This window comes from Pteropus alecto, unplaced genomic scaffold (assembly GCF_000325575.1).
Source record: "Pteropus alecto unplaced genomic scaffold, ASM32557v1 scaffold52, whole genome shotgun sequence".
Classification (NCBI taxonomy): Eukaryota; Metazoa; Chordata; class Mammalia; order Chiroptera; family Pteropodidae; genus Pteropus; species Pteropus alecto.
In genome coordinates, this window is record NW_006433941.1 from 5,570,551 (window position 1) to 5,597,971 (window position 27,421).

General features: G+C 41.2%; 1 protein-coding gene across 1 annotated transcript; it reads right to left on the bottom strand.

The window, feature by feature from the left end:
- NT5M (5',3'-nucleotidase, mitochondrial) lies at positions 1–25,400 on the bottom strand. The gene is made up of 4 exons (XM_025044397.1): positions 25,187–25,400; positions 16,241–16,301; positions 2,200–2,332; positions 1–782 (listed from the first exon to the last, which is right to left on the bottom strand). The coding sequence occupies exons 1-4, from the start codon at positions 25,201–25,203 to the stop codon at positions 640–642; spliced, it is 354 nt and encodes a 117-aa protein (XP_024900165.1). The 5' UTR covers positions 25,204–25,400; the 3' UTR covers positions 1–639.
- Positions 25,401–27,421: the final 2,021 nt, after the last annotated feature.

Sequence of the window (27,421 nt, forward strand, 5' to 3'; positions counted from 1 at the left end):
TTCAACAAACGTTCAAGTCTCATGACTCTGCTGGGCCCTGAGTGGGGCCCCAACAATGAGCTGGTCAAAGGCAGGGCCATGTGTGGTACCCCAGCACAGAGCCTGGCATGTCCTGGAACTTGGTGCTTGCTGAATGCATGGCAGGGCACTGGAGGCACCAGACTGGGCAGACAGGGGTTAAGAGGTGGTGGCTGAGTATATGAGGAGCTCTTCTCTACCTGCTCCTGCTCATTGCCCTCTCAGACCAGGAGCACCTCAGCCATCTTGCTGCTGGCAACCTCACTGATGGCCTGCAGACCCAGGGAAGAGGGGACTTCCCTGGGGGAGGGGAAGGACTCCTTGCCCTCTGAACAATGCCCTTGTTCCTCTCCCTGTCTGGAGCCCCTGGCCTCCACAGCCTAGCCATGGCCTGAGGTCAGCTTGCACTGCCCGGCTATATGAGTCTTGTCCAGGGCCCTTGGACCAGTCCAGCCCCAAGACCAGTTTAAGGGCTGGCAGGGCTGGGGAAGGGGAGGAGACACATAGTGGGCATGGGGCATCTGTGAGGAAGGCCCCAGGCCAATACACTAGCCCCCCAGGCCCTGAGCTGGGAGCCCTGAAGTCAGGGGCCCCACGGAGGGGCCCAGAGAACAGTCCAGCTCAGCAGGGCCGCTTGCTGTCCAGAATGGTCTTCCAGTCGTCCGCCCACGAATGCATCCTGCGGCTGGGGGGCTGCAGCTGCACGTGCCGATTGTGGCAGCATGTGAAGAGGACGTGCTCCCAGCTGGGGTTGGGCTCAGCCCCTGTGGGCGGGAAAGCAGCACTCAGACCAATGTCAGGACCCTGGAGAGTTTGCCTGGGACCAACTCTCAAGTGTCCTCAGTCAAGTAACTCACCTCTGAGACTCGGTTTCCCTGTCAGTAAAGTGGTGACTGCATTAGCACCTGTCTCCTAGGAGTCACAAAGATTAAACAAGGTGGCTCCCACAAAGCAACGGGACAGCTCACAGCAGTGCTCAGCAGTAACTGTGGCTGTGGTAATCTCCAGTCACTGTCAGAGGCTAAGCCTTGCTGACACCCTGCCCTTCCTCTCTCCCATGCCCAGTCATCCTGCACTGGCCAGTGCCAGCTCTGCTGCTCACCAGCTGTTGACCACAGGCCCTGCAAACCTTCCCAAGCTTCAATCTCTCATGTCTACATATCCATACTGGCATTGCCCCTTGGGTTATGGCCTGGACCCCCAGCTCCTCCTACACAGGCCTCTTACCTGCTTTCCATGGTTAGAGATGGAAGTTGAGGGAGTCTCTGGGACCCTCAAGGTCACCGTCCCCACTGGCACTGTGACCTACTCTCCTTGAGAAACTGCATGGTTAGGGAGGTCAGGGGAGGGCACACTGTGGATTCTACTCTCTGGACACAGTGACTAGTGTAGAGATAGGCATGTTTCCCAAACCAGCTCAAAAAGCCATTAAGGAAGAAATAATCAGTATTTTACCACTGAGGGAGTCCAAAGAATAGGATTTAACCCTGAAACTATAGATGGTTACCAGGAGGAAAGAGCCTGTGTAAGTATGAAGGCAAATCAGAGCAGAACGAGGAGATAAAGAAACTGAATTCTGACTGATGTTGTCTGGACTCCTAGATTCAGCCATGCCTAAAGGCCTCCTGTCCCATCTTTTTAGTTAGGTATAATAAATTTCCCCTCTCCTTTAAAGCCAGTTCAAGGTTTATTTGTATGTCTGTCTGTTTGTTTTAGGAAGGGGGTATCCATAAGCAAAAGGGACAAATACAGCTCCCAAACCTTCAGCTGGAGAAATTTTGCTTCACTTTTCTGTTTTATATATTAGGTTCAGTTCAAATTGCTTTTAGAAAAGAAAAAAAAAAAAGAGAGAGAGGGTATTCTGCTAAAAACAAATATTTGGAAGCCAGAGTTGGACCCTCATTTAACATGATAAAGGCAAAGCTTCCAGGTTAAGGGACTGACCGAAGGCTACCCAGCAAGTTCTGCCTGGAGCTGAAAACTGCTTCTCCTGACTCCCAGGTCAGATGCTGAGAGAGCCTTGTCTCCCCAACAGGGCAGAGGCTCAGGGCTGGGCTCAAGTCTGGATATCTGATACATATCTGGTGATTAAGTGAGGACTACTTAGGACAGGGGCCATGAGGCCCAGCCCTGTGTGCTGTTTGTCTGAGTGGCTATTGGCTGTCTACACTCGCTCCTCACCTGCTGCAGGCCACTTGCCTGTGATGTCCGGCCGATCATCTATGAGAAGGTCGGCAGAGATCACGGTCTTGTCTCTGGTTAGCACAACCTGCTCCAGAAAGTCAGGGCCAAAGTGCTTCTCCACCCAGGCATACTGCAACATGAACAGGCAGAGGGGAGAAGAAAGTGCCATCAGGCCTGGGCATAGACTACGAGCGAGAGCACAGCCAGGCTTTCTTTAGGACCAAGGGCCAAGAGAGGGAGACATGATTATCCCATTGGCTGCAGAGGAAATTGATGCTCAGGGAGACAGTGTCACTTATTCATGTCCCAGCAGCTAGAAAGCAGCAGAGTCCTGGCTAAAATCCAGACTGCCCCCTCCGCAGCTCCAGTCTTGCCCACCGGGACATCAACTGATGGCCTCCTCCCTCCACCCAGCATGCACGCTGTGAATGCCTCACGTGTATGAGTGCATAGGCTCTAGGGACACAGAAAAGAAGGGGACAGAGCTCAAAGGTACATTGAAACAATTCATTATTATGTAGTGAGGGGACAAGAGAACTAAATGTTAAATCAAGCTATATCCAGTGTCTGCAACATGTTGCTGCCAGACCTAGGGAAGCCTGCGCAGGAAGATTTCTGCTGGGATTGTTGAAAACCATTTCCCACACTGTGAAGGGGAAACAGGAAAACAGTCTTTAAGTCATGTCCTATAGAAAATAAACACAATCATTCATTCCCTATGGCTAAAACCATGGGGAACCTATGGATCAAAGGCTGAGACTTGCCAGCAGGCTTTCTTGCTACATAACCATTCTTTCACACTACATACTCTTATCTTTCATGCCGCATACCCATACTATCAAAAGAAGATGGGTAAACAAAGTCTTTAAACTGTAATTCACAGAAACTAAAGAATGATATATAAACTGAATTCCCCTGAACCCTCTCTCTCATTCTCTGTCCCTCTCATTGTCTCTGTCCCTCTCAGGCTCTCTCACTCTCTGCCTCTGAGAGATGACCACGCTCTGCCTATGGAGTGTTACTCATTCTCTAATAAACTTTCCTTTCGACTTTAACTTTGGCGTGCGCTTGAATTCTTTCCTGCACTCAGTCAAGAACTCTCTTTTTCTTTCTCTCCCTCCCTCCCTTCTCCTGCCCCATCCTTCCTCACCCTCCCCCCACCCCACACCCCACTCTTGGTACAGGACTTGAGCTCCCCCTCCACTAAGGGGAATTTACCCTGTCCTGCATCAAAAGGAAAGGATGCTCTGAGTCTGAAGACCTCATGGCCAAGATTGCAGGGTGGTCCCATAGTAACCTGTTGGCTATCGGGTACCCCTTTTACCTCTCTACGGCCCAGTTCTAGGTTCCCCAAACATCCTTCTCCTGAGTGATCTTACCCAGCAGACAAAGAACCCCAAGCAAATGACCATGCTGGCCATCTTCTCAGAAAGACTCCCATTATAATATAACAGGGTACCATTAGTTCACAAAACAGCTCAAATTACCATGCAGACAGTAGACAAGCTAATCACTGCATTGTCTACCAAGCGAAGATGAGGACCTCCCTAGGTGCCATTCCAGGAGAAGGAGCACTGGAGGACCAGATCAGGTAGCCTAGCGTAGGTGTATGTTACAGTGTGGAGGCAGGAATGGCCTGGGACCTACGTTTCCAGTATGCCAACTCAATGAGCACTCATCCCCCATCATCTTATTTAAGCCTCACAACAATCTACTCATTCTGTTATTCAACAAATATTTACTGAGCACCTACTATGTGAAGTATGGTTCTCAAAAGTGGAGAGATGATGGTATGTAGAAGAGACACTCTCGTGGAATCCATATTTTAGTGGGAAGAGACACACAACAAACAGACAAGAAATTTCAGGTGGAACAAGTGTTCTGAGGTAATAAAACAAGGAACTAAGATTGAGGATAGTAAGAGAAGGCCTCTCTGAGAAGAGACGTCTGTGACTGAACCTGCGTGACAGGGCAGAGCCTGGAATTAAAGGACTGAGAGAAGAACGTTCCATACAGAGGGAAAAACAAATCTAAATATTCTACAGCAGGAACATGCTGTGTTTAGCTGTGTAGCTGGAGCACAAAGAAGAGGGGGAGCAGGAAGGAGGAGTGAGGTGCTGGGCAGGGCCAAAGTCCCATCAGCCTTGTAGGTCATGCTGGAGAGATAAGACGTCATTCTAAGTCCATCAGTCTATTAGAACCAGGTTTTAGAAACTATCAGTGAAGAAGGACCAGTTGTTCTCTTTTTTAGTTTCTAATTGATCATGGAGTGATACTTATGTAAGATCTGAAATCCGGTCATGTTCTTGGATGCTGTATCCATGTCAAAAGGCTACCAACGTTTCCAATTGCACACAACCATTTTTGCATTTCTCTATCTTGGGCCAGCACCTGTGTGTAGACCACAAGTAGAGTAGCTCCAAACAAGGGCTGACACAAGTAGATTTATATCTTTGAAAGGTCACCATGGCAAAGAAATTCTGTACAGATAAAAAAGCTGATGCTCAGAAAGGTTCAGCAAGGGGCAGAGCCCCAGCAAACACCAGATCTGTGCCTCCATCCCCAACCCACGCCCTGCCTCACAGCCCCCGTGGCCCGGAGCCCCCACCAGCACTCCCTGCCTCACATGACCCCCTTCCAGGTGCAGGCCGCAACCTAGTGTGGCCACTTTTCCTAAACAGGCAGTGCTGGCTTTTCATAATTGAGTCTCCTCTTCAGCAAGTTATCTGGGCCACAGCAGGGTAATAATAGTTCTCCCTCAAGTTTTCAACTTATTTAGGTAAATACCAAGAAGCGTGATTGCTGGATCATATGGTAAGAATATGTTTAGTTCTGTGAGAAACTATCAAACTATATTCCAAAATGGCTGTGCCATTTTGCATTCCCACCAGCAAGGAATGAGAGTTCCTGTTACTCCCCATCCTCGCCAGCATTTGGTGTCATCAGTGTCCTGGATTTGGGCCATTCTAATAGGTGTGTCTCATTGTTTTGACATCTAAAGACTACTTCATCCAACAACAGCATTTCCCTAATGAAATATGATGTTGAGCATCCTTTCATGTGCTTATATAGCATCTGTATATCTTCTTTGGTGAGGTGTCTGTTTAGGTCTTTGGCCCATATTTTAATCAGGCTATCCATTTTCTTACTGTTGTTTTAATAATTCTTTGTATATCTTGGATAACAGTCCTCTATCAGTTATGTCTTTTGCAAATACTTTCTCCCAGTCTGTGGCTTGTCTTCTCATTCTCTTGACAATGTCTTTTGCAAAGCAAAAGTTTTTGATTTTAAAGTAGTCCAGCTTATCATTTCTTTCATAAATTATGCCTTTGATATTGTATCTAAAAAGTCATCACTATACCCAAGGTCATCTAGGATTTCGCCTGTATTATCTTCTAGGAGTTTTATAGTTTTCTATTTTATATTTAGTTCTAAGATCTATTTTGAGTTGAATTTTATGAAAGGTGTAAAACAAGTAAAGTGTGTGTCTAGATTTTTTTTGCATGTGGATATACAGTTGTTCCAGCACCATTTGTTGAAAAGACTAAAGCTCTGCTTTATTATATTGCTTTTGATCCTTGTCAAAGATTGGTTAAGTACATCTGTGTTGGTCTTTACCTGGACTCTCTATTCTGTTCCAATGATCTATTTGTCTATTCTTTCACCAGTGCCACACTGCCTTGATTATTGTAGCTTTATAGCAAGTCTTGAAGTCAGGTAGCATTAGTTCTTCAACTTTGTTCTCATTCAATATTGGCTATTCTGGGCTTTTTGCTATTCCATACAAACTTTAGAATCAGTTTGTCGATATCCACAGAATAACCCACTGGGATTTTGATAGGACTAGACTGAATCAATAGATCAGATTGGGAAGAATTTACATCTTGACAATATTGCCTTCCTATCCATGAACATGGAATATCTCCCCCTTTATTTAGTTATTATCTGACTTCCTTCAACAGAGTTTTATAGTTTTTCTCATATAGATCTTATACAGATTTTGTTAGATTTATATGCGAGTATTTTGTTTTGGGAATGCTAATGTAAACGGTATTGTTTTTAATTTCAAATCTATTTATTCATTGATGGTATGTAGGAAGCAAATTACTTTTATATATTACTTTGTATCCTGCAACCTTGCTATAATCACCTATAATTTCAGAAGGGATTTTTTGGGGGGTCAATTCTCTCAGATTTCTACATAGATGATTGTGTCATCTGCAAACAAAGCCAGTTTTATTTCTTTTTTCCCAATCTATATATTTCTTATTTCCTTTTCTTATTTCATCAGTCAGGACGTCCAGTACAATGTTGAAATGGAGTGGTGAGAGGGAACTGTGGCTCGTTGCCACTGCTCAGCATTATAAGAGTATCATACCACAAACTGCTAGCCTAGAAAAAGATCAAAATTCAAACTCTGAAGTACAGTTTCTACTACGTATTGTTTTATCATCATAAAGTCAAAAAATCATAAGTCAAACCATTCTAAATGGAAGACCATCTGTTTAGGCCTATTCATATTGTCTATTCTTGTGTGAGTTTTTGCTGACTATGTCATTCAAGGAATTGATCAATTTCGCTTAGGTTATCAAATTTGTGGGCATAAAGTTGTTCATAGTATTCCTTTTAATGTTCACAGGATCTACAGTGATATCTCTTCTTTCATTTCTAATACTAGTAATTTGTGTCTTCTTTTTTTTCTTAGTCTTGCTAGAAGCTTATTGATTATATTGTTCGTTTCAAAGAATCAGCTTTTCCTTTTGTTGTTTTTCTCTATCGATTTGTTTTCAATTTAATGATTTTGCTCTAATTTTTATTATTTCTTTTCTTCTGCTTATACTAGATTTAATTTGTTCTTTTTCTAGTGTCTTAATGTGGAAGTATAGGTCATTGGTTTTAGACCTTTCTTCTTTTATATGTATTCGATGCTGTAAATTGTCCTCTAACCACTACTTTTGCTGCATCTCACACATATTGATAAATTGTATTTTATTTACTCTTAGGTATTTTACTTACTTTTTATTTACTCTTAGGTATTTTAAAATTTCTGTTGTGATCCTTCTTTGATGTGTTATTTAGAAGTGTGTTGTTTAATCGCCATGTATTTTTTGGGTTTTCTAGCTATCTTTCTATTATTGATGTCTAGTTTAATTCCGTTGTGGTGTGAGAACATATATTGTATGACTTCTATTATTTTAAATATGTTAAGGTGTTTCATGGCCCAGAAAGTGGTCAGTCTTGGTAAAGATTCCACGTGAGCTTGGGAGGCATGTGTATTCGGCTGTTGTTGGATAAAGTAGTCTTTAGATGTCAGTTATATCCAGATGGTGGTGTTGAGTTCAACCATGTCCTTATTTTTAAGTCTGTTCATTTCTGATAGTGGATTCATCTATTTTTCCTTGCAGTTCTAACAGTTTTTGCCTTACATATTTTTATGTTCTGTTGTTAGGCATATACATGTTAAGAATTGTTATGTCTTCCTGGATAACTGACCCCTTTATTATTATAGAATAGCCTTTTTTTTCCCCTTTAAATCTGAACATCAGTTTAACCTTTATTTGGCTTTATTGTTGTTGTAGTTGTTGTTTCAGAAAGAGAAAAACTCACAAATGCTTCACCATTTGTAAATCCAATCCTTAAAATCACATAATCACAAACAGAAAGTTCAGAAATGTCCTTTACTGTCCATCAGTCTATCTATCTCAATAAGGCGCAGGCATAGCAATCATCCTTTGAATCACTGCTTTAATCTTTAAACTTCATGAATTCTGGCTAAGAAAAAGGCCAACATGACAAATTAGGTTTCACAAAATACTGATTATACGTGTATTTACTATTAAATTCTCTGTCTTTGTGGGGGGGGAGGTAGAATTAAGTCAATAAATGTAATTAGTTTCTATTTTAATTATATCTTCCTATAAATATTTTTCCCCTAAACCTTTGGCACTGCAATATGTCTACTATTGTGAGTATTCATAGATAATATAAATGAATTAGCACACAGAAACAGGTACTAACAGAAAAAAAGCTAACCACGTTGTCAAATTAATGTAGCTTTAAAGTATTTGGTAAAATTTTTCAAGTTCCTTTTTTAGGCAAGTTTTTCCTCAAGATATGCACTTATGATCATTCTCAGCTTGGAACTCTTTGAGGACTTTCATCTAAGTCAATGTGTATCTTCTGCTGAAGCTCTGTCCTGAAAGAAAATAGTATCTTGTCCCAAATATTAGCAGCTTGAATCTGATGAATCAATTTGAGGAAAAATGACACTTCTGTTAAACTAGGCTTCTGCATTTCTTTTTGTTATAGCTACACTTATTCCCAGAATTTGAATTCCAATTAACTGAGCTCACATGAAGTACCAGGCACTCTGTTAGTTGATGGAGACAGAAACCCAGAAAGGCATGGCCCTTACACTCAACACCCTCAGGGTATACTGGGAAATATAGAACTAGAAGCAAATAATTGTAATACGATGCCCAGTAATACCTGAGATAATAGAGATATATTCCAAGCACTATATGTACCAAATAGAAGAAGTACAAATCTACTTAGATGTGAGAAACGAGGGGCTTTCCTGAGGAGGGGATACTTACTTTCGGTCTTGAAATATAATTAGGAGCTCTTTAGACAAAGGGCAATATGAAGAGTAAAAACTAATATGAAGTTAAGAGGACTAGTACGACCAAATATATGGGGCAAAATAAAAAACTGAAAAACCTCACTGGCTTTTTCTATTGATTTACAGCTTAATCATATGAGGACAATGAATATTTAGAGACTATATGATATAAAAAGAACAATCAGAATAAGCTATTATGTCTTCCTGAATCTTATTTAAAACTTAATTAGGTCTTGTGAGAAGCTGGCAGTTCTGACTAGGTTGAAGGAAATAGATCTATCGCTGTTAATCCCCAGGGTTTAACAGTGTCAGAATTGTGTCTTAACTTCTCTGGGAGCTACCGCCACCATGGTTTCTGCAACCTCTTGCCTTTTTTTTCCCTCCAGGAGTTAAGAGTATTTTGCTCTGAGCTCCAGTGCTGGAGCAGCTCCTCAAAGGGCACCAGGGATATAAAGGGTAGGAACTGAATTGTCTGGCTTTAGGGAGAAGTCTGGAGAGGCAGCTTTCTCCCAGACAAAGTGCTAGCAGAAGCCATTGTCCTTTTCTTGGGCACTCCTCACACTCAGCCTCAATAATGCCCTTCCTTATCCCTGATAATTTTCCTTGGTCTGAATCGGAAATTAATATGGCTACTCACTTTCTTTTGACCAGTTTTATCATGGTATATCTTTCTCCATCCCTTTCTTTACTTTCAATCTGGCTGTGTTTTTATATTAAACAACATATATTTAGATGGTTTTTTTTTTTGATCCACACTAACAATCTCTGAACTTTAATTGATATATCTATACCAATTGATATATTTAGTCATTACTGACATAGTTGGATTAATACCTACTATATTTGTCACCATTTTCTATTTGTTGCCCTTGTTATCTGTTCTTATTTTTGTCTTCTACTCTTTTTCTACCTTTTGTAGTTTTAATTGAGCATTTTATATGATTCTTTTTTCTACTCTTTCTTAGTATATTAAGAAGCATATACTTTTTAAAACTTTTTAGTGGTTACCCTAGAGTTTGCAATATACCTTTACAATTAATCCGAGTCCACTTTCAAATCACAGTGTACTGCTACACAAGTAGCACAAGTGTACTTGAAATACTATAACAATACTGTTATAATAACATAGTATTCCTAATTTCTTCTTCTCATCCCTTGTATCACTGAGGTCATTCATTTCACTATATAGAAGTTATAATCATCACATACATTATGGATAATATTACTCTGAACGAACTGTTAGATCAATTAAAAATAAGAAAAATAAAAGTTTTTATTTCACCTTCTCTTATCTCTTCTCTAATATTCTTCTTGTCTTTATATAGATCTGACTTTCTGACCTGTTAGTATTTTCCTTCCCTCTGAAGAACTTTTAACATTTCTAACAAGGCAGGTCTACTGGCAACAGATTCCTTCAATTTGTTTGTCTGAAAAAAACCTGTATTTCTCTTTCACTTTTGAAAATTAATTCCACAGGGTACAGAATTGTAGGTCAGTGGGTTTTTTACTTTCAACATTTTAAATATTTCACTCTACGTTTTTCTTGCTTGCATGGTTTCTAAGTAGAAATCAAATATAATTCTGATCTTTGTTATAGGTAAGGGTTTTTTTTCCCCTCTGGCATTTTTCAAAACTTTTCTTTATTTTTGATTTTTTTATAGTTTGAATATGATATCCCTAGGTATAGGAATTTTTTTTTTTTTTTGTATTTATCCTACTTGAAAATTTTCAATCATTCATTTATATCCCTGGTAATTTGTAGTTGTTTTCCAGTCTTCTTTCTTTCTTCCTTTTCAGTTTTGGGAGTTCCTCTTGAGATATCCTCAAGCTCAGAGATTCCTCAACCATGTCCAATCTACTTAATGAACCCATCAAAGGCATTTTTCATTTGTTATAGTGCTTTTGATATCTAGCATTTTTTGTTGATTCTTTCTTAGAATTTCTATCTCTCTGCTTACATTATCCAACTGTTCTTGTAAAATGTCTACTTTATGCATTAGAGCTCTTAGCATATTAATCATAGTTGTTTTAAACTCCTGGTCTGATAATTCCAGCCTTGCCACGTCTGGTTTGAATGCTTGATTTCTCTCTTCAAACTGTGTTTTTTACCATTTGGTTTGCCTTGTAATTTTTTCTTAATGCCTATACATGCTGTATCACATAAAAGGAACTGCTGTAAATAGGCCTTTAATAATGTGATGGTGAGGCACGTGGGGAGGAAAAGTGTTCTATAGGCCTATGATTAGGTCTGTCTTTTTTTTCCTCTCTCCTTTGGTTTTATATTGAAGTGTCTCTTTATTTCTCAAAACAAATGTTTTACTGGATGACAGCTTGGATGAAAAGTGAAGTGGACTTATTCTATAAAATTAAAATTTAGATTTTTAAATTATTAGTAATTACGTGAATAATGGACATGTTTTTATTTCAAAATAAGAAAATTAAAAAAATATTTTTGTGTGACATGAATTACACAAGGGAATATTTGAGCTATGGATTGGGAGAGGTTTTGATTTTTGAAATAGGAAAAAAAGATGAAGAAATCTAATAAACTATAATGTAGCTACATGAAAATGTACATTTCACAAGTCAAAACTATAGTGGCTTAGTTCAAACCTAAATCAAATATGTACTGCTTATGAGGACTTGGTCAAGTTTTCTTAACCTTATTTGTAAAACATGGGCATTCACCCTTTTGGGTTTTCATGAAGATTAAATGAATTAATTAATATGACATGTTTAAAACAGTACATGGCTCACAGTAATTTCTCTTTAAGTATTAGCTCTTATTTTATTTTTATTGCTGAGGAACTTGTTCTGGCAAATATTTTTCCATGGCATAAACAGTTTGGCATTATATAGCATACCTCAGAGATACTGCAGGTTCAGTTCCAGAACACCACAGTAAAGCAACTATTGTAATAAAACAAGTTGTAATCTTTTTACTGGTGGAGGATTTTGCCTACAGTTTGTAAAAAATACAACATCTGTGACATGCAATAAAGCAAAAGGCAATAAAATGAGGTATAGCTGTACTCACAAACATCAATGGCCTTATGGGCCTGTCTTAAGTCATAATGTATGTCAAAAACAGCAAGGGCTTTAGAGAAATAAAGATAAATATGCCATTACTCATTTCACTGTTAATTATTATTTTGGGCAATCTACTGATTGCTTAAGACTTTTTTTTTACCATCTATTTATTATGCACTATTTTTTTTTATTTAGGTATAATTCACATATAACATTATATTAGTTTCAGGTGTACAACATAATGATTTGATATTTGTATATATTGAGAAATGATCATCACAATAAGTCTAGTTAACATACATCACCTTACATAGTTACAAATTTTTTTCTTGTGGTAAAAACTTAAGATCTGCTCTCTTAGCAACTTTAAAATATACAATACGGTATTATTAACTATAGTCGCCATGCTGTACATTACACCCCCAGGACTTACTTATTTTATAACTGGAAGTTTGTACCTTTTGACTCCCTTCACCCATTTTATGCCTCCCGCTCCCCCTTCTGGTAACAGCCAATCTGTTCTCTATATCTATGAACTTGGGATTTTTTGTTTGTCTGTCTTCTGTTTGTTTAGATTGCATATATAAATGATATCATATGGTATTTGTTATTCTCTGTCTGACATATTTCAAAGGCCTTTCAGTGCCTGTAGCCGGAAGTACAAACTCCTGATTACTAAATGCCCTGCCTGTATTCAGCTCATCTCTAACCTCTCCCCCTTTATACTACCCCCGCTCCTCAAGGTACCCCCATGCTTCTTTGTGTTTGCACATGCTATTTCCAACATTCAGAACTCACTCTCCCTACTTCTTGCCTCTCATTTCCATAATACAATTCATTCCTTACTTTCCCCAAGAAGCCTTCCCTGGCTTCCTCCTCCTGTGTGACCACAGAGCCTGTGACATGGCGTGAAAACCAGCTATCTGACCACCACAATGTCATTAGCTCCTGAAAACAGAGATGGGGCATTTTTTAAGTGTTGTAGCAGGTGTTCGGTAAATGTTCTCTGAATGAATGAATTCATTATCACCTTACATTTAAAAATGACCTACATTTTTTTATTGGAGGTTAAATGAAGAGGCTTAATTTTGGGATAGAAAAAAAATACATCGAAATGTTAACAGTGTTTCAAAGAGGTGGGTTTTGTTGCCTTTTTCCTTCATTTAATCAAGCATCCACCATCAATGGGCCTTGTCCTCTGGTAATGGCACCTCAATTTTTTCCTTTGAAGCTACCTCATCCTGTACAGGACTGCCAGCATGCCCATCGTCCTCTGGCCAGGGGCCAGGCAAGTGATCTGAGCTCAGCCTCTCTCCTGGGAACATGAATCCTGGGCAAAAAAATTTGCAGATGGAGAATGAATGGAGTTGCAGTGTGAGCACATACACTAAAGGAGACCATCTTTTGGCTCTGGCTCCGAACCTGCTGGTCATAAGCCTGTTTTTTCAGATTTTCCTTTGATTCTCTGAGCAAACCAACATCGTTCTAATTCTAGCTTTGCTTTAAATTACTTGGATGCTGTTGATATTGCTAAAAAGTCCTAACTGATACCCTCTTTGTAAGAATACAGTCACTGTATTCTGAATCCTCAACAGCGAGCAGGCACTGCTGGCAGGAGCAGCTAAGGGCATGGACTCCAGGACACACAGACCTGGACTCAGTGCCGCTGCCTGTGTGATCATTAGATGCAGATGAGCTGCCTCATTTCATTCAGCTTCTTTCTTTATCTGACAGATCATAAGAGTACACCGAATCTTGAACAACACAGGTTTGAACTGAGTAGTTCTACTTACATGAGAATTTTTCTCAATAAATACCTGTACTGTTTTGATCCATGGTTGGGAGTCCGTGGATACGAAGGGCCAACTGTATGTATTGATCTATGCCATTTTATATAGGGAACTTGAGCATGTATGGATTTTGATATCCTCAGGGGATAGGGGGTAGTCCTGGAACCAATCTCCCACAGGTACCAAGGGACAACTTAAGTTTTGGGGTAGTCAAAAATAATACACAGATTTTCGACTGCAGGGGTAGGGGAGTTGGTACCCCTAACCCCCACATTGTTCAAGGGTCACTCGTATTTGTATTTCTCAAGGAGCTGCTATAAACCGTAAAAATGAAAAAAGTATAGTGCCCGGAATATTAAAAGCATCAAATAAACAGCAAACACTATTGCTGAAAAATGTTTGATAACTCTGTTGAACAAATGATTCTATTTATCCAACGACAAATACTGAGTGCTTACAGAGTGCCAGGCCCTGTGCCAGGTGCTGGGTCAGTTGTAAGCAAGATAGTCATAGTCCCTTCCCTCATGGATCTTGCAGTATATTAGAGGAGACAAACAGGTAACAAGATACAGACAAAGAAATAAACCTGTTTCAAATGGTGGTAAGTGTTATACAGGAAACGAGGGTCTAAGAGATGGAACAACAAGGAGGAAGAATCTACTTTAGATATGGTCAGAAATTGTGGGATGCAGCTGAGCTGAGGCCTAATGGATGAGGAAGAACCAAGCAGAGGGCCCAGAACGTGTAAGCGCAAGAAGCAAGAATACTCAGGAAACAAAGGAATATGAAGCATCATGAAGGAAGAGGACAAGAACTTGAGATGGGTGAGAGAGGTGGCTAGGCAAGGCCTTGTAGGCTATGGAAAGGAAGGGGTGTGTGTGTGTGCGTGCGTGCGTGCGTGCGTGCGTGCGTGTGTGTGTGTGTTTAATTCTATTTTAAGTGCAGTGGGAAACCATTAAAATGTTTAAAAGTAGGAGACTGGCATGATCTGCTTATGAAGACCTTCTCTGGCTCCATGTAGAACTGAAATGAAGACAGTTTAGGAGGCTATTTTAGTTCTGAGAAGAAATACTGAGGTGACGGCATTGGAAAGACAGAGAAGTAGGCAGATGCCAGATATATTTTAGAAAGAGATCAATAGGAACTGTAACTTGCTGATGTGCTAGATGTGAGGGGTAATAAGAAGGGTGTTAGCAGGATGGCCCCGTTTCCAGCCTGAGAGGGAGGGACAGATGTGGGACGGGGACATCGGTACCCAGGGACAGACATTTCAGGTTTGAGTTGTCGGAAAGAGAAGAGTCTTGGGCTGAGGCTGCACAGGTGATGGCAGGCATAAAGATCATACTTCAATCCACGGGAATAGATGAATGACAGCCAGCTTATCAATCTTACTCCAATAAGTACTGGATCATCACCCTGACCACCATGTACAACCTCAGTGAAAACAGTTACTCTAGCCTAGCAGTTCTCAAAACTAAGAGTGCACCCGGTAGGCTTATTTAAATACACCTGGCTACTCCCAGGGATTCTGATTCAGGTCTCGGGAGAGGCTAGAAAATACCCACTTCTATTAAAGTGCCCTGGGGATGCAGACCCTGCTGGTCTGAGGACCTGGAGATCACTACTCTCCTAGAAATAGTAGACCTGGCCCTCAGTCCTAAATACACACTTACTGACTGTGAGTAAGTCGTTAAGTCCCCTGAGTTTAACAAAACTCATGTTACAAGGGTGTTAAGGACTACCATGGAAGGGGGTGCTGTGACTTCGCAATGAAATGATGGCTGCCAAGTGCCTTGCAGAACAGCATGATAACTACTCAGTAAGCGAGAGTTCCAATTCCATTTAAAGCACACAGAAGACAATTAATGTTGGCTGACGTGCACATTTTGTTTCTGATACAGAGTCGGAGAGAGAAAAGGTAATGTGAAGACACTCAAGAGAACTCATGCTGAAGGTCTGAGACGAGCCCCTTGAGCAGGGGGGTTCTGGGACAAGCTGCTTGAACTTCCCCAGCGGATGGGGCTGGCCCTGAATCCACCTACGGTGTGAATGCCCACCTCCTGGGCAACAGAGCTGTCCTCTGCATTGTTCAACCACAGGTTCTCAATTTCCAGAAAAGTTTCATGTAATTCTCATTTTTTCAATAAACATGATAAAGTGAGTATGTAGAAAAACTCAACTATTTCACCTTTGTAAGGCTTTATATAAATAAATTCATGTACCCTAACATTTGGCTTTGGGTTGCCTCCAGCCCCTCCTTGTGTCATCTTTCACAAATGACACTTCACTGAAATGTGGATGGTCATCCTCCCCAAAGAACCTGGCATCATTACCAGGCTCCATTCAGAGAAGGTGACAGAATTTTGAACTGGTGCTAGAGGTCTTTGGGAAAGGAGACCCTGGCACAGAAACAGGAGGGATAGATGGGAGAAGAGGCAGCAGTGAGGCCATCCCAGCTGGTGGCAGCCACACTATGAGGGTCAGTGCCCTCCCTGCTGGGCAGGCTGAGGGCCAGCACCCCTTACCTGGGACACATGGGGTAAGAGCAAGAAGAGGCAAAGTGCCAGGCCCACTCCGAGCAAGCTGCAAGCCTTACCTTCTCATAGGGACAGAACTTGTACGTTTTGATAGGGCTCGTGCAGATGAAGACATCAGTGCTGCGAGAAGAGGAAGGAGAGTGAGCCTTTGAGTCATATCCCTGTTGTTGTCCTGCCCTCCCACTCTGCGGCACTGGACCCTTTCAGAGTCTGAGCCCATCACCTGCAATAGGTAAACCCACTGCTCTCCATATCAGAGATGTCTACTCTGTCCCACTGCCCTGGGCAACCATGTGGGACTCCACCCCCCGGCGCATGCAACCAATTCAGGGGTAGGCATCTGACTTAAGGCTTTTATGCATGGCTAGGCCCAAAAGGTTAGCCGGGCTCATTAGATGCCCAGTCTGGGATCTGAAAGGGAAATACTAAGAAGTATTTACAACGAGAGAGGCATTAAAAGGATGCTGAGCAAGTCATTGAGGGAGAATTGGGGCCTCATGCAATGCAACATATAGAAACGCTAAGGACAAGTCTTCAGGTAAAGCATCCAGCTAAACCTCCTGGCAGGGAGCACAGCAAGGAGGAGCCCAGGTCCGCCTGGCTCAACATCCTGACACTGGGAGTCTCTCCAAGGCTGATGTGGCTTGCTGAGGAGTGCCCCTTCCCCGCAGTCTGAGTTTCTGTGCCGAGTCAGTGTGGGAGCTGACCCAGAAGGGCCTCCCAGGAGCCAGGTTCTCCCCACAACCCCAAGGGTCCCCAGTCACTAACAACAGAGCCACCCAAGCCCAAAATCCTCATAAAGTAGGCATCTGCCCCTGCAACCAACAACAGTTGGCTCATCAAACCAAGCCTGCAAAGACTGGATTTTCCTGACTCTTTTTCTCTTTGGCAAATCAGTCCTCTGGGAGTCATACATAAGACTGCCATGTACCTGGGGAGAAAGCATGTGCCTTCTAGTTACCCTGAGTCTCATCTCTCTCAGCACTGCTTCTGACAACCTGGCTGTCCGCTCCCACCTGCTGGGTCATTCCCTTGGATATGCAGCCTCTCCTTCGGGTTCTCTCACTTCCTGCCTGCACTGAAACCTGGTCTCACATGAAGAGTACACCTCCCGTGTGCCTCAGAGTGAAAGCTGTTTTGTCCTCATATCCCACGTGCTTCAGAGATGTGAAGTGATGAAAGTCTTCCTTGGTCTCCATTGCCACTTCCAGATCATTTCTCCTTCAAAATCCCTGACTCTGTGAAGCCCGTACCTACAGACACATCACTACTGCCCTTCCCGGCTGCTGTCACCTACCACTTGCCCAGTTACTGCCCTTCGTGTCTCCCCAATCTTACAGGATCACCATTGTCCCTCCGTCCCCACTCCTATCATCATCCTCAGTGACTGTAACATGGCACTGCACACCATGCACACATGCATGGACCCAACCCGTGGGGCTCTGAGGTCCTAACCTTGCTCTTCCACCCCATCTCCAACACCTCTCTTCCTGCTGTACCCTGCAGCTTATAATTACTTTTGCCAAAATCTCAATTTCATGTTTCTCCTCTGATCACCACTTACTAAACTTCCAGTAAACTTGTTCTAATATCTTCCACTCAATCCTTCAACCTCATCAAGACAGACAACCCACTGCGGCCCTCAACCAGTTGCCCAGCCTCGTCACCCAGCCTCTCTTGGGTTTCTGACCCTCTGTGGTTCCTCATCTATACTCCATGCTTAGTGATGTCACCCAGGCCTAGGGCTTTAAACACTGTCTACATACTGGTGCCCCCCAACTTTGCTTTCATGATCCAGCTCTCTCCTGTGTAAGAAAACCCACCCACTTTTCCCCTCGCAGCTTTCTATCCTGCGTGTCTCCTTTACTCTCACACTATTACCATACTCACGACACTTCTAACTCCAGATGTGTTACTCGACACCAACTAATGCTCTGAGATAGCAGCTGGCTGTGCTACAAATTTGACTCAATTATGACATTATCTACCTGGAGATAGTGTCAGATACCACAGGTTAAGGGCTCAGTCCCACATGAACTTCCTACTCTTGGGATTTTATGGAGGCTTCCTCACATAAGAATGATCAATTACCCCACTCCATTTCAAGGCCCTCTCCCCTCTCTGGAGAAGTAGAGGGTGGAGGCTGAAAATTCCAAGCTTCTAATCATGGCTTGGTCTTTCTGGTGACCAGTTCCCACCTAAGAGCCCACCCAGAGTCATCTCATTAGAACAAAAGATGCTCCTTGTCTTCTTATCACTTAGGAAATCACAAGGGTTTTAGAAGCTCTGTGCCAGGAACCAGGGGCAGAGACCAACGGATATATTTTCTATTTTCTCACATCTTCCCTGAATGCCAGGCTTACATCCTCAGGGGCCTATTAAATGTCTCCACTTGGACATCACACTGGCATTGCAGACTCGGCATTTCCAAAATGGAACAGATGATTGTCCTTACTTCCCCAAACCTGTCCTCCCCAGTAAATGGTACTATATATCTAATTGTTCTAGCAAAAAAAAAAAAAAACCCACCTTTTTTCCTAACTTTCCTCCACCCTCAATACCCATCACCAGGTCCTGTGGGTTGTCCCTCAAAAGCATGTTTCAATCCATCAACTGCTGTCTATGTTCATCATCCAGTCCAAAACACAGCCACCTCTCACTGCAAAATTCCAACTCTGGTTCTCCGACTTCCAATTCTGACCCCACTGAGCCATTCTCCACCCAGCATCTAGACTGATTATTTTGAAATAGCTTTACTGAGCTATAACTGACATGCATTAAACTACACATATTAAAAGGACATAGTACATTAAGGTTTGACATTTGGGAAACACAGACCACCATAATCAAGATAATAACACATCCGCCAACCCCAAAAGTTTCCTGGTATCCCTTTGTTATCTCTTCCTATCCCTACCCCACCTCCTGGGCTCCAGGCCACCATCTGTCGCCATAAATCAGACTGTATTTTCTAGAATTTTATATAAATGAAACCGTAGAATAAGTACTCTTTTTTGATTGGCTTTTTTCATCCAGTAACATTATTTTACAGATTTGTTCATGTTCCTAAATGTATCAATCGTTTGTTCAGTTTTAAAAAATTGAGTAGACTGATTTTGTAAAATCAGTTTCATTGAGATAATTCCCATACCATAAGAGCAGCCCATTTTAAGTGTATAATTCCATGAATTTTAGCGTATCTACAGTTTTACAACAATCACCTCTCAGATCACCTATTTCATGTCCGCGAAAAGAAACCCTGTATGCATCAGCGGTTCCTCCTCATTTTGCCCTTAGCCTTAGGAAACCACTAATCTACATATGTTGATTTGTCTATTCTAAATATTTCATATAAATGGAATCCGACAAAAGACCTGGTCTTTTGTGATTGGCTTCTTTCCTTCAGCATAATGTTTTCAAGTGCCATCCACATTGTAGAATGTATCAGTACTTCATGCCTCTTTATTGCTCAATATTATCCCATTGTACAGATATACCATATTTTGTTGACACATTTACCATTAATGCACATTTAGATTGTTTCCACCTGTGAGTAGCACTGCTAGGAACATTCATGCACAAGTTTCTCTGTGGACGTATGTGTTCATTACTCTTGAGTACATTCCCAGGAGCACAGTTGCTGGGTCCTATGGCAACTCCACATTCAACACTTTGAAGAAATATTTTCCAAAGTGTTTTCCACAACAGTGGCACCATTTTACAATCCTACCTGCAATGAGGAGGGTTCCAAAATTCTCTACATCCTCTCCAACACTTACAATCACCTCTTTTTTCTATTATAGTCATTCTAGTGGGTGTGAAGTAGTTTCTCATTGTGATTTTGATTTGCATTTTCCTATTGATTAATGATATCAAGGCAAATTTTCATGCACTTATTGGCCATTTGTATATCTTTAGAGAAATATCTACCCAAATTCATTGCCCTGAACCCAAGTTTTTAAAACCTAAGTTAGATCACATCATTCTCTTATCAGCCCCATTCTCTACCACTCCAACATTCCATCAACCCTCCACATTCACTTGATTCTAGCCACACTGGTCTCCTTTATTTTACTCCAATAAGCAAAGTCCTTGCCTGTCTCAGGGCCTTTACACATGCTCCTCTCTCGGCCAGAAGTGCCCCTGGCACTTCGCTAGCTAGTTCGTTCTTATCCTTCAGGTCTGAGGTCAAATGTTACCTCCTCGGAGACATCTATCCACCCCATCTGAAGTAGCTCCTTCCCCAATTACTCCCTAATACATCGCCTTGTTTATTTCCTTCACAAAGCTTACGATAATCTGAAATTATTTTGTTTACTTGTTTTCATCTTCCTCATTGTAAGGCTTTCCCCTTGAGGTCCAAAACCTTACATGTCTTATTTGCAAATACATCTTCAGTGCTCAAACAGTGCCAGGTACATGTTAAGTGATTTACAAAATATATGTTTAATGAACAAATGAATCACTTGCTTCCAGGCTCTACAATACAGTAATGAGAGCCATGTTTAACACAGGTTTAACCACATCTAGACTTGTCCTTCTAAATGAGTGGTGTTTCCTTCAAAAGTAGTCCCCTAGGAGGTGTACTGCTTAATACATATTTGGAGCTATATACAATATAATAACAACTATGGAAAAAACATAAAGGAAAGAAAATTCAAGCACTAACACCAAAATGGAAGAAAGTGGTGTTTTCAAAGTGGTGAGATTATAAACTTTTTATCTGATATTTTAATTTTCCAAAATTAACCATAAGCTATATATTTTTAAAGCAGATATTTTTCAACCTTCTCTTAGGGACCAACCTCAGGAACCACTCACAATCACATCAGAAATCACATCAGAATGTACTTTCTGGTAAAAGAAATCATGAATTTCTTTTATCCAACACACTTTGAAATCCATTATATTCTAAACACTAGGGAGATTCAGATATGACTCATTTATTTGCTAGCATTGACTCTAAATAAGTTTGGACACTTTTTACCCAAATTACCCCTTTAAAGGAGAATTCATATTGACTGAGGGCATTTTATGTGGAATACATTCTGTTAGTTGTTAGTTAGAGCAGGCAAAAAGGAGTCAGAGGGCTGGGTTTCCAACAGCCTCATGGGCCTGGAAGAGTTAGGGTTTTATTTTAGTGCCACAGGAAGCTACGAGTTTTAAGGGGAGACAAACAGCACCAGAATTGGGTTTAAAAATATCACTTTGGCTGCTAGGTGGAACATATAAATTTACAAATCTGTATACAAATACATATGTAAATACATTTTAAAAGGCCTGGAAGCACATACCTCAAATTGTTAACTAGGGCAAAAAGAATGAGATTGAGGGGGATGTATATAGGCAAGGGGAGGAGGGGAACAGGCAACTCAGTTTTTCACATATTTCACACTGTATGAGTTTTTCATAAGAATATACCCATATATTACTGAATAGTTTTAAAAAATTAGTAGCCATTGAAGATATTCCAAGCTGGCTCTTCAGGGTGGGAGGCCATGCCTAGAGAGGCACAGTCTTCCACTCAGTGCCACTGGAGTCAGGATGCATCATGCTAAGGAGGGTGTTTGAGTATAGTTGCTCAGGTGGGAGGTAAGGTCTTTGCTCTCACTGTTTCCCTCCCACCTGAAACCCCCTTACCTTCTCCACCTAGCAGGTTCTTTTTCAGTCTTCAAGATGACAGCTCAAGGATCACCGCCTCCCCTGGGAAGTATGAGCAGCTGCCTATCTGCACTCCCACTCTCCACTCACACATCTATTACAGCACTTGTAGAACTATGTTCTAGTCACCTGTTTACTAATGAACTCTTTGAAGGCAAGAACTATCTCTTATCTACTTTTGTATCTGCAGCACCTGGTATAAGGTCTAACATGGAACAGGCACTTGACAGATCTTCATTAAGATACATTTTAAACTATGGTCTCTGATTACTTTAGCACTAGACACACAATCATCTACTTAGTTACTGACTAGACCCTTTCCTCTCTTAGCCCAAACTTTGGGCACTGACTATTCAAGTTTTCTCTCCAGGGACGAATGCAAATCACAGATACACAATTTCAGCTAGGATACATTTGAAGAAAGCTGCATCCTCTGCTACCTGAATAAAGACTAACAATGCACATAAGCAAACAAACAGCTCTGAAAATTCCTACAGTAAAGAAACCTTAATTTGGTGTTTTCCAAATGGTTTTGGTTAAAGAATACTTTTCTTTTTGCATACCTATTAAATCTTGCAGAATAATAACAACAGCAGCTAACATTTATTGAGCACCTACTTGTGCCAGGCACTATACTGAGGACTTTCTCATTATCCTCATTTTACAGATAAACTGAGACCCAGAAAGTTTAATAACTTGCCCGACATCTAACAGTTAGATTTTGGAGAAGCCCAGATCTAAGCCACAATCTATCCAGCTCCCCAGAACACAGTCAGGTGAATGGTTCAGGAAATGCTGATCCAGACAAGAAAAGAGTTTCAAAAAGCTTCAGTGCAATACACATATTCTTGGCCTCTCCAGGCTTTTGCAATAGATGGAAGAAGTTATACAACACCATTTCACCATAAATCAAGTTCAAATAATAATCCAGCATAAAATATACTACTCTGCAAGACCTAGACTCAAATCTAAAGGTAAATTACCAACAAAACAAGTCTATGATACAACTCAAACTCTAAGCATTTTGTGTTTCTCTGATGCCTACTTATCATGTCAGAACTTTGAAAGTTGACTATTTTGGGAGGCATTTATATGGTACAATGAAGGCCAAATCATACCTTTATGTTTGATTTGTCATTCAGGTTGCTAAGCAAACTTCAAGCAAACTTGTGACCAATAAAAGTTATACAAGTCTAGAAATAAATGCTAACATCTATCATCAACTAATTTTTGACAAGGATGCCAAGATAATTCAATAGGGAAAAGAAAGTCTTTTTAACAAATGATTCTGGGACAACTGGACCTCTTCCTCACACCACATGCAAAAACTAAGTCAAATGACTTTAATGTAAAAGCTAAAACTATAAAACTCAGAAGAAAACATAGGAGCAAATCTTGGTGATCTTGGATTAGGCCAAAAATCCTTAGAAATTACACCAAAAATACAGTGACAAAAGAAAAAAAAATAGGTAAATTAAACTACATCAAAATAAAATCTGTGTTTCAAAAGGCACCATTAAGAAAGTAAAACAACAGTCTACAGAATGAAAGAATATATTTGCAAATCATATATTTGATAAAGGAGTTGTAATCTAGAATATATATGGAATTCTTACAAGTTAATTTAAAAAAGACAAATAACCCATAACAAATAAATAACAAATAATTAAGAAATGTAGTGAAGGACTAGAATAAACATTTCTCCAAAAAAGATATACAAATGGCAAATAAGCAAACAAAAAGATGTTTAACATCCTTAGCCATCAGAGAAATACAAATCAAAACCACAATAACACTCACACCGACGAAGATGGCGAGACTGTAAAAGACAATAACAAGTATTGATAAGGATGTGGAAAACTGGAACCCTCAATCATTAGTAGGGGTAATGTAAGATGGTGTAGTCACTTTGGAACACAGTTTGGCAGTTCTCAAATGTTAAACATAGATTCTCCATATGACCCAGTAATTCCACTCCTGGGTATATACCTAAGAGAAATGAAAATACACAATTACCAAAAAACTTATACATGAATGTTCATAGTAATATTATTCTTAAAATATTCTAAAGTATTCATCTAAAATGTAGAAACAACCCAAATGTCTATCAACTGATGAATGGCTGAACAAAATGTGGCATAATGCAATGGAATATTATTCAGCAATGAAAAAGAATGATCACAATATATACAACTATCAAATTATGTTATACACCTGAAATGAAAATGTTATATGTCAATTACACATCAATTTTTAAAAACAAAGTTACGTAGGGTTATGCAAATCAGAAAGCTATGTCTCAGCAGGAGAGAGAATTCTGTTTGGAAATGTCATGGTTCTCAATCTGAATGCCTCATTAAATACAGATTCCATTTTTAAAAAATTAAGTACTGATTTGTGCTGCAATGTGGATGAACCCTGGAAACTATGCTGAAGCCAGCACATACTGTCTGAAATGTGTATGAAATGTCCAGAATAGGCAAATCTAGAGACTTAAAGTAGACAGTGGTTGCCCAGGGCTGCAGAGGGCAGGCAGGCATGGGGAGGGACTGCTAATAGGTATAGGGTTTCTCTTGGGCTGATGAAATGTTCTGAAATTAACTATGGTGCCAGTTGCACAACTATGAATATCCTAAAAGCCATCCAATTGTACACTCTAACTCTAAATGGGTGTATGGTATGTGAATTATATCTCAAAAAGGCTGTTTCAATAAAGTTCTTAGAGGAGCATATCATCTGTAACTTCTAATGGATTCCAGTGGATAGTATACAGTGGTTGTGGAGTGGGGGCTTCAGTCCATGGAATCAATCATTTCACTAGAACAAAACAGAAACATCTCACGCAATACTCTCCCTGCTTCCTTACTACCCTTTTTCATTAGGGCTCCTTTTAGATCTCTTCATATGCCTTATTTTTTTTCTTTTCAGCACTTATCACAATCTGTGATTATCTTTACTTGTGTGATTCTTTGTTTAATGTCTGCTATCTGGTTGGACTGTAAGCTCCATGAAGGCAAGGACTGAGTTTTGTTTGTTTTTGTATCACTGGTGCCCAGCAGCATCTAACAGTCAGTTCTCAGATAGTTGCTGGATAAATAAACTTTCAACACCCAGTGAACCATGTCAAATCAGACTTAATATTTTCTCAAGTTACTGAATCAAAACATCTTAAGAGCCTGCAAGCAGTCTGTTTTATTCAGTTAGGTTTTTACCAAGTCCAGTGATGATGGAACAAGCATGGCCCTGTGCAGGGGTGAGGAGAGAGAAGTGAGGAGAGGTTGTGGGCAGAAGCAAAAAAGGGATGGCAAGAAGGTACAGACACTAGAGTGGAAAGACAAACTTACTTTTCTAGATTGGCCATCTGCTTCACAGCTTCCACAGCCCCTGGCAGAGGCTCAAGGTCAAAGAAGAAATTCTCCGACTCCCATATGCTGATGGCCTTCTCCTGAGAAGAGGAGAAGCAGGTGATTTCCTGGGTACTCAGCACCCAGCCTCAGGGCAAGGATAATATCACAGCTGGAAAGGGCTGCTGACAAGGAGAGGGGGGGGCTTCCACATTCCCCTATCCCCCTCCCACACACCATGGACATATTTCACGACAGGAGGGGGACCCTGTGGAGCTTGCCTATGCTCCAGTCCCTCCCCAAGAGAGATCTGATTTCTGCAAGGATCCAGCAGAGACCAGCTAAGATGTCAGGGGCTGTGGATTCTGAAGCCTGCTCTGCTAGAGGCACAGCTGGAGCCATCTGAGACCAATCATCATGAACCACATGTGTGCTTGATCCTAATGGCCAGAGGCATGCTGGAGGCCAAGGGTGGACCCGGTCTTGCCATAACATTAGAGTCCTTAAATTCAAGGGCTGGACAAACTCAGAGATCCTTAAGAGCACCACTGTGCCTTAGTGGGGTGGTGGCGGGTAGTCAGAGGGCCACTGGACAGAGCTCCAGGGTAAGAAATCGCTCTTTTATCTTTTATGCGTTGGGATGCCAATAAAAGCTTTGTTTAAAAGAAAGAATTCCGCTTTTTTGGCTTTCAGAGCCAAAATTCCAGACCCTCATTTTACATATGAGAAAACCAAAGCTCAGAGGGGAAGGGATTTACCTAATGTCACACATCAAAACGGTGGCTGAGCAGGGAGAACCCCATCTCTCAATCCCCAGGCTAGGAGTTTCAACTTTATGTAGCGAGCCAAAATCAAGTTTGCACAATGCCACATCTTTTCAGGGCCAGGACAATGGGAAAGTGACAACAGGAGGAGAAACAAACCCCAGCCTCTGAGAAGCAGGAACCTAAATCCCCTTTGCACTGTGCAGGAAGTGCCTCTGCCAGATCAGAAGCCTATATACTCCAGAACAAGCACCACCGCCACAGAAGATGAGTGTGTGGAATACACTGAGGTCACTCTGGCAATACTCTCGTGAACTAGAAGAGGCAAATGGGTTAAGCAAATGAGTGCTTATTGCTAACATGTTCTCTCTTTGACCCTCACATCCCACAAGGGGTAAGAATTGCTATACCCAATTTACAAATGAGAAAACTGATGCTCGCCAATGTTTTTTTTTTTCCAAAGCCACTTATGGGTGATACTGTCAGAACTTGAATTTGGAGCTTCTAACTCACATGGAGGCAATGTAGAGTGGTGGAAAACATGCTCAATGGAGGAGTTAGAAGTCTTGGCTCTTGCTATGTGATCCTGGACTAACCACCTCACCTTAATGATTAGCATCCCAGTGTTCCTTCCCTCCCTCTTTCACTTAACTTGCCCTAAAACCCTGGTCATGGCACTCTCTCTCTGGGCTCAGTTCCTCAACTGTCCTACCAGTGTGAGATTCTAAGCCCTTTCAAATGAGCTCTATTTCTGCCATGCTTACCTCTCAGGGTACTATGAAGATCAAAGGGAATATGGATAAAGTGTTATTTTGTAAAGTAGAAATGCCTCATATGTTAGCTGGGTTGGTGAGTTGGTTGTTTTTAACTACAGATGCTGGGCCAGCTGGCTCAAGGGGAGACCTAAGGATGTCCTACTGAGAGCTGTGCCGGTGATAAAGGGTATGTTTTCACCTATTAAAATCCCATTTTCTGCAATCCTCCTAGAAGCAGAGGAAATTGGATCAATCCGAGACTCTCCTTAGTGTCTCAGGAGCTCTGTTCTTTGCTTTGTACTTGGAAAATGGCAATTCATCTCCTTAGACCCGGAGTCTGCACAACTGTCCAAAAGACTGGAAAAGCTACTTTCCTTTTCAGTGGCAGGGGTAGGCTTAGTTTCATCACCCTAACACACTCCTGGGAAGAAATAAGGTGCCCAGATTGCCAATGCTGTACACTGTCTATAAGTGAGCACACACACGGAGCAGGGGGCCATGTTATTGAGGCTGAAAATGTTACTAGGGTATTTTCTCCAGTTTAAAGTTTTTAATTAGGCATCAGGACCGGGAGAAGTCAGCACACTGGTCTCTGGGAAGTCCCGGGTGTTTATGACCAAAAACGGCACTTAATTTCCTTTTTAACACCTGTTCCGCAACAAACCAAATTATTGTTGAGGTGCCTTTTGTAAGTCAAAAGAAATGTCAGAGAACAG